This window comes from Neoarius graeffei, chromosome 14 (assembly GCF_027579695.1).
Source record: "Neoarius graeffei isolate fNeoGra1 chromosome 14, fNeoGra1.pri, whole genome shotgun sequence".
Lineage (NCBI taxonomy): Eukaryota > Metazoa > Chordata > Actinopteri > Siluriformes > Ariidae > Neoarius > Neoarius graeffei.
The window spans coordinates 3,427,234-3,435,003 of record NC_083582.1 but is presented as its reverse complement, the minus strand read 5'-3'; the positions used below and the strand labels follow the sequence as shown (position 1 = coordinate 3,435,003).

The window sequence follows — 7,770 nt, the reverse complement described above, 5'->3', positions numbered from 1 at the left end:
ACACTGATGTGTATGTTCATTAGTGAGCCGGTTGCAATACCGCATTTTTATTTTATTTTTACATTTTTATTGCCGCGACACTTTCTTGGCAGATTAAACACAAAGGTCGAGTGCTGGACGGTGGAAGAAAGAACGCAAACCTTTCTGTCCATTCTGGTTGGAATTGGCGGTTCTCGCTGTCCAGTTTTATTTTTGGTGCAAACTTCGAGCATGCCATTGTGGCTACGGCCGGTAAACTGACTGTCTGGAGTTTTGCGAGGGCTTAGATTAGCCTTGCTATTTGTTTATCGTTGCCATGGAGGCAATCCTCACATCTCGTCGCAGAGCGAGGGGCGCTCTTTCAAAATAAGAGCGGACAGCGCGATTGAAAAAAAAAACGAATTAAAAAAAAGAAAACACAGAACAGCTCGCGGGCCAGAAATAGACCCCCCGGGGGCCTAAAATGGCCCGGGGGCCGCTATTTGAGTATGGGGGCTCTATAAGGTGCCATAATGTTTCATGAAAAGTGATCAAAATTTTGTCATAAAAGTCGTAAAATAGCAGCTTTTTCCATAACTTTGAGCTCCTGGTGCCGCCATTAAACTTTTGAATTTTGTCAAAATATTTCACCCAGTGTGTTTTCTTACCAAAAGGAACATAAAAACAAAAATGCATCATGATCGGAGGAACTTTTCATTTTTAGGGGGCAACTGATGCACCCTACTCGTCCTATCCCATCCACCCATCTACAGGCCACAGTGGTGATCCCAGTGAGCAACAGTATCCTCAACTTCCACAAAAGAGAGCCCTCATGTGTTTTGTTCATAGTAGGTAATTTTCTGCAGACTCATCCTCAAAAGAGCCACACGTTCCAGGATTTAACAACGTCACTTCCGAGTCATTTGACTTTCAATGTATGCAAGGTCAGTTTATGGCCAGAGCAGGCAGCTTAAGTAGATGTTAGCAAAAGGGCAGTTGTCAAATATACCCATTTGAAGTTATCACCCTGTATAGGTTTATTCCTACACAAGATCCCATCCGGGGCTTATAGAGGACATGGTGGGTTTAGGTTCCTTTGGTGGAAAGGTAATAATATACCCAAGAGTCCATAAAGAGATGCCACTCACAGTCCAGAGGTAAGAAGAAAAGCCCCCCAGTAGTAGCACTAGGCTGGTCAGCAGAGGGGTTATGGATCAGAAGGCTGGGGTTCAATCCCCAGCACTGTCACGCTGCCTTTGTTGGGTCCTTAACCATCCATGTTCCAGGGGCACCGCATCATGGCTGGCCCTGTGCTTTGATCCCAATACATTAGCTGGAATAAGGTTCATGTGACAAAACCTTAAAAAGGTAAGATGAGGACGTGTCACTGCATAGCAGTTCCTGAAGGAAAGTCAGGGTCTTGGGAATTGAGCAATGCATTGAAGTGAACACCGCTTGCAGAACATCTTCCACTTGAAGGTGTGCTTATGTTTAGAAATGTTTCCTGGAGGGTTGCCAAATCTTGGTGCCAAATGATCCTGTTCAAGGAGGTACCTGTGAGCACAGGGTGTTCCAGAGTGTGGGAACCAAGATTCAAGCAGGATAAGGGCTGATTTTGTTGAATCTTGTACTGTTGGGAAGATTAGTAGTGGTACACAACAGTCCTGTCCAGTTCTGTAATGGAGAACCACACTGGGGAATGGGTTGACTTGGAATCTCACCAGACCTTTCACAAACATGGGCTAACACTTCACAGGGCAGATGCCACTCCTCTGGACATACAACATCTCAAAAGTGCCTTCACTGCCCCATGGTATAGCCCAGGCAGATGAAGGCGTTCTTTCAGTGAGGGCAATCATGAATGGAGAGAGTCGCAGGTGAAGAGTGGTGCTCAACCTCGTACTGCCTTGATTGATAGTACAGCTAAAAGTCACAATGGTGTTTAAGCTGAACAGAACACGGCATTTTGCGGTCATGGTTTGGGTCCACTTGTCCCCATTGAGAGAAACGTCACTGTAAATCAATACAGTGGTCTTCTGACTAATCCCCAACAATGAAGAACCTTTATCCTGATGGGCGTGGTCTCTTCCAAGCACTGAAGCTGCTGTGGCAGCTCATCACCTGATTAATACAATTTATGTTTGGGTTTTATAAAATTTGTCCTTCGTCACTTACACACACCGGCCACTTTAATAGGAACGTGTTGTTGGTTCTAAGATCCCTGTTCTTGGCTGCAGGAGTGGAACCCAGTGTGTTCTTCTGTTCTGCTGTTGCATGCTGAGATGCTTTTCTGCTCACCACGGTTGTAAAGAGTGATTATATGAGTTACTATATCCTTCCTGGCAAAAAAGCTCAAACCAATCTGTCCATTTCCCTCTGACCCTCTCTTATCAACAAGGCGTTTGTTTTGTTTCCACCCACAGAACTGTCGCTCACTCACTCAGTGATTTTTGTTTTCCGCACCATTCTGTGTAAACTCTAGAGACTGTTGTGTGTGAAAATCCCAGGAGGAGATCAGCAGTTTCTGAAATACTCAAACCAAAAATACTCATCTGGCTCAAACCAACACCCATACCACAGTGAAAGAAAGAAAGAAAATCACACTTCACTGTGAGATCACAATTTTTCCCATTCGGATGTTTGAACATCGTGAACATTAACTGAAGCTCCTGATTTGTATCTGCGGGATTTGATGCATCGTGATTTTCTGCTGTCGAGGGCTCGGCTGATTACAGAACTGCAGAAAACAGATGGAGGGGTGTTCCTAATAAAGTGGCCAGTGAGTGTATATTAAAATGAATGAGATGTAGAAAGAAATTAATGTTGAAGTGCAATCTCAGGAAACAAAAGTTCACTTTTTTAAAGAATGAAATATTGTTTAAAAGTCAAATCACATCCCACTGCACTTTAACATGACTCCATTCGTCCCTTTTGGCTTTTGATGGTAAAGCAGGGACTTTTTAATCCTGGCACCTGTGCAGCCACATGTTTAAATTTAATGGTGTAGCGCGCACACACACACACACACACACACACACACACACACACACACACACGGCTCTGGAGAGATGATGTGTTTTCTTCCTGTGGGTTATAAAAGAGTTTCCCGTGGATTAAATGAGAAGCAGCTCAGGAGCTCCTCGTCTCCGGGACCTGCTTCACCAAACCGCACGACGAGTCCTGAACAATCCAGTCGCTTATTTATCACTAATTTAAGTGTGAAAATGATCACGGCACACAGCGGACAACATTTTCTCCACCTGGATTCTCTCCAGCCACTGACTCCATCTGCGTCTCTCAGCCATATTGAGGTAAAGTCCATCTTCAGAGATGCTTTCATAATAATAATAATAATAATAATAATAATAATAATAATAATTTATATAGCATTTTTCCGTACAGAAACTGCAGCTCAAAGTTCTTTTCATTAAAAAAGGAGACAAAAAATATAAAGTGGACAGAATGATAAAATCTTTAAATGACAGCGTTGACAAAATGGAAGGAAAGAAAAAATATGTACTGCATTACTTAATAATCTTTTATTGTTTTATATTTAGGTATTTATATTTTCTTTATATCCTCCTGTATGTAAATAAACACATAACATATGTACATCATGGAATTTTTCACCTAAATATCCTAAACCTTTCTTCTCTGATCACTGTGTGAAAGTGGAGCGGGTCGGACCGGTTCTTTAAAGGTTTTAGCTTTCTAAAGGGGTTCTAACCTGAAGCTGTTCTGATGTTCTGTAAAGGAGACCCTCTGTTGTTGTTGTTGTGAGGTTCTCTATAGAACCTTTAATTCTTCCCTAACAAATGTACACTGATCCAAGATTTTATCTCGGCAAAATGTAAATAAAAAAATGCAGAGATGTTATTGAAGTCAGTGTTGTGTGATTGTGATGAGCTGAGAATAAATTTGCCGTCCAGCTGTGTCTCTTATAACATTTTATTTCTTACAGAAAGATCATCTTTAGCTTGGAAAACCCCACAACAATAAACCCTTAAACACACTCAGGGTCTGAGTTAAATCCTGTTGGAAAGAGAGTTCTCTAATATCACACACACAGTTCAAATTTTGTTAGAAATATAACACTAAAGATTTGTATAAATTATTTTGGTGATATTTTATTACTCTGTAGAAAGATAAAATCTTGTTAACCCTGAGGATAAATTGTTAAACACCAGGTTTATAGAGGTGTGTTCTACATTAACAGTGTTCTAAAGACGTGTTATATCGAGGTTAATGTCTGATGAACTTCTGACTGCTGATTGAAAAGCTTCTCCTCGATGCTCGTTCTTTACCCAGAAGAGAATTTGCTGGTTTAATTAAACAGTGTAGAGTTTAGGAAACATTACCATTATGTTCTTTACTGAACAAAAACCTCGATGTCAGACTCTGTGTCACTCTGGTTTTGTTGTTTGTTTGTTTGTTTTTTCCAGCTGGATGCCACGAAGAGTCCCCTGGCTCTCCTGGCACAAACATGTTCGCAAATCGGAAAATCGGACTCGTTTTCTTCCACCAGTTCATCGAACGACTTGAAAGACTCTGGATGTCTGAAGATCAGCAACATCAGCTTTTATTCCAAATCAGCAGAGAAGAAAGATCCTGAACCTTCAGCTGATGCTCAGGGTGTTTTGAGGACACAGAGCGCCACCTGCAGACCATTTGCTGTATGTTCTACAGTTCAGGATGAAGATGAGATGATGAAGAAAGACAGAGATGGCCAAAAAGGTTCATGTGAAACCTCTGAGGAGATCAGAAATGGAAATTCAGACCTTGACACCAAAAGGAGACATGAATCTGAAAGAAACATCTCATGCTCTGAGACTTCAGAGATGTTTTCCACTTCTTCTGGACTCGGATTGTGTGTTCCACCATTTTCTGTGCTTCCTCTTCCACCATTTCTGAGAAGCTGTGTGAGTTTCCCTCAGCCAGTTTTGAACAATAAACCAGAGACCTCCATTGTTTCCACAGTTCCATGTGCAGACCCGTACTGCCTCGGCTATCGCTGCGCTGCGTCTCTGAAATCAACATTCCCTCTTCTGTATCCTTCTCACTCACTGCCTTCTTCCTCCATGTCTCCATTTACGATGTTTCCACAAACGCTGATGCATCCTCATGAGCTCCAGTCCTGGGTTTTTAACAGCATTTCAGCTCATTCTTCCTCTGAGTCCAGTCTTTCTTCCTCAGTGGGTTCTCATGCACACGCAGTGCCGACTCTCAGGAACCCACATCACACACTCGGACTCGGCACTCGGTATCATCCGTACTTCAGAAGCCCTTTCCCAACACCTTCAAATTCATATTATTCTCTACATGGACTTTATGGACAAAGGCTCCATCTGGCACCTTAAAGGGGAACGTTATAGGTTCTGTGTAGAACCTGACAACAGACGGTGTTCACTTATTGTATTTACAGGAAGTTAAACCACTGAGAAAGAATTTTTAAAATAAAAAATGTACACAATTATTATTTACATTTTATATATCATTATATAAAGTGTAATATAATAAAATATAATACTCTCCTGTGGAACCCAGAAAGAAAAAGCGTAACCTCATCATGGCAACGTTTAAACTCTGTTTCAGCTCCAGCAATAAACCTTCTAAAGGCACCTAAAAGTCCAGCTGCTTAATTTTTGTCTTCTGTTCTGCATCAAACTGGGCTGGGTTTCCCAAAAGCCTCTTAACGCTAAGAGCATCTTAAGTAGGAGAGAGAGAGAGAGAGAGAGAGAGGGTTAATTGTGCTGCTCGCTCGACCACTTAACGATGATCTTTGTGCTACGATGCTTTTGGGAAAATTGGCACTGATTTGAGGACAAAAAAATGAGGGACAGAAAGGAGACCAGATCTGGATATGGGATCAAAGCTTCACCTGAGACCCGAGGGACGATCAGGACAAACAGGAAGTTAGAAATGAATCACAAACAAAAAACAAAACCCAGAGTCGATCCTGAGTGATCGGTTCCTTTTTATAAACTGGGATAATTTGCCAATATTACATTTTTATAAAACACTAACTGCCCGATGCTGTCGCAGTTACACGTCGCAGTGTGCTCGAGATGAAATGACTTCCTCTTTATGGTGTTATTGTGGTTAATCGCCTGTTTTTATTTATATATGATTGTATTTTGTACTAAAAACACCCCCTCAAAAGGAACGCAGGTTTTTATGAAGATGTTTGATTTGTAAAGTATTGTGGTATCTTCACTTCAATTCAATTTAATTCAACTCATTTCTAGAACACATTTAAACCAGCTGAAGCCGACTGACGTTCTGTACAGAGGAGCGGATTCGGATTAAAAAGACGCATCGACATCGCAGTGGAACACTGATACAGGAATCTAAAACAAACAATCACATGAAAATACGAAATTGTACAAACTGTAAATCCCCTTCAGTGTAAAACACATGATGTACAAACAACAACACGAGTTTTAGATGCAGTTACTGTAGATCCTAAAGGTCTTAAGGTGAGATCTAAGTTCATCAATAGTTAATTCAGATCAAAAATCTGAGTTATAAAAGTGTGTGTGTGTGTGTGTGTGTGTGTGTGTGTGTACGTTTCATGTCTGATCAAATATTGTACATTTATTACAACATTGCAACATCATTAATTAACAAACTAATGAGCTCCTTCAGCAGCATGTCGGAGGGGAAAAGGAAATAAAGACTTTTATTTTTCACAATTAAAGTCCAAAAGCATCACAAGGCATTCGAATCATGTTTTATACACGCACTGGCCACTTTATTAGGAATACCGGTGTGTGTGTGTGTGTATTAAATATCCATCCTCCTGCTGTTCTGTTTTGTGCAGTTCTCTAAATCAGCTGCTCACTCAACATCAAATCCCGCAGATACAAATCAGGAGCTTCAGTTAATGTTCACAATGTTCAAACATCCGAATGGGAAACATTGTGATCTCACAGTGAAGTGTGACTTTCTTTCTTTCTTTCACTGTGGTATGGGTGTTGGTTTGAGCCAGATGAGTGTGAGGTTTGAGTATTTCAGAAGCTGCTGATCTCCTCCTGGGGTTTTCACACACAACAGTCTCTAGAGTTTACACAGAATGGTGCAGAAAACAAAAAACACTGAGTGAGTGAGCGACAGTTCTGTGGGTGGAAACAAACGCCTTGTTGATAAGAGAGGGTCAGAGGGAAATGGACAGAATGGCGCGAGCTGCCAGGAAGGACTTATATAGCAACTCATATAATCACTCTTTACAACCATGATGAGGGCGGCACGGTGGTGTAGTGGTTAGCGCTGTCGCCTCACAGCAAGAAGGTCCTGGGTTCGAGCCCCGTGGCCGGCGAGGGCCTTTCTGTGTGGAGTTTGCATGTTCTCCCCGTGTCCGCGTGGGTTTCCTCCGGGTGCTCCGGTTTCCCCCACAGTCCAAAGACATGCAGGTTAGGTTAACTGGTGACTCTAAATTGACCGTAGGTGTGAATGTGAGTGTGAATGGTTGTCTGTGTCTATGTGTCAGCCCTGTGATGACCTGGCGACTTGTCCAGGGTGAACCCCGCCTTTCGCCCGTAGTCAGCTGGGATAGGCTCCAGCTCGCCTGCGACCCTGTAGAAGGATAAAGCGGCTAGAGATAATGAGATGAGATGAGACAACCGTGATGAGCAGAAAAGCATCTCAGCATGCAACAGCAAGAACAAGTTCCTATTAAAGTGGTCGGGGAGTGTATTCAGAATTGTGTGGGGAACAAAAAAGTGTTTAAAGAAAACACAATCTGTTTGATCTTTTAGATTCTTCAGCGTATGCAGCGTTTCCCTTGATGACTCTTTACACACTACTGTCATTCTC

At 42.0% G+C, this 7,770-nt stretch overlaps 1 protein-coding gene across 1 annotated transcript; it reads left to right on the top strand.

The window, feature by feature from the left end:
- The first annotated feature begins 3,096 nt into the window (after window positions 1–3,096).
- Window positions 3,097–6,391, top strand: LOC132897429 (zinc finger protein 503-like). Its single transcript, XM_060938703.1, has 2 exons — window positions 3,097–3,269; window positions 4,401–6,391. The coding sequence occupies exons 1-2, from the start codon at window positions 3,183–3,185 to the stop codon at window positions 5,313–5,315; spliced, it is 1,002 nt and encodes a 333-aa protein (XP_060794686.1). The 5' UTR covers window positions 3,097–3,182; the 3' UTR covers window positions 5,316–6,391.
- The last annotated feature ends 1,379 nt before the right edge of the window (window positions 6,392–7,770 follow it).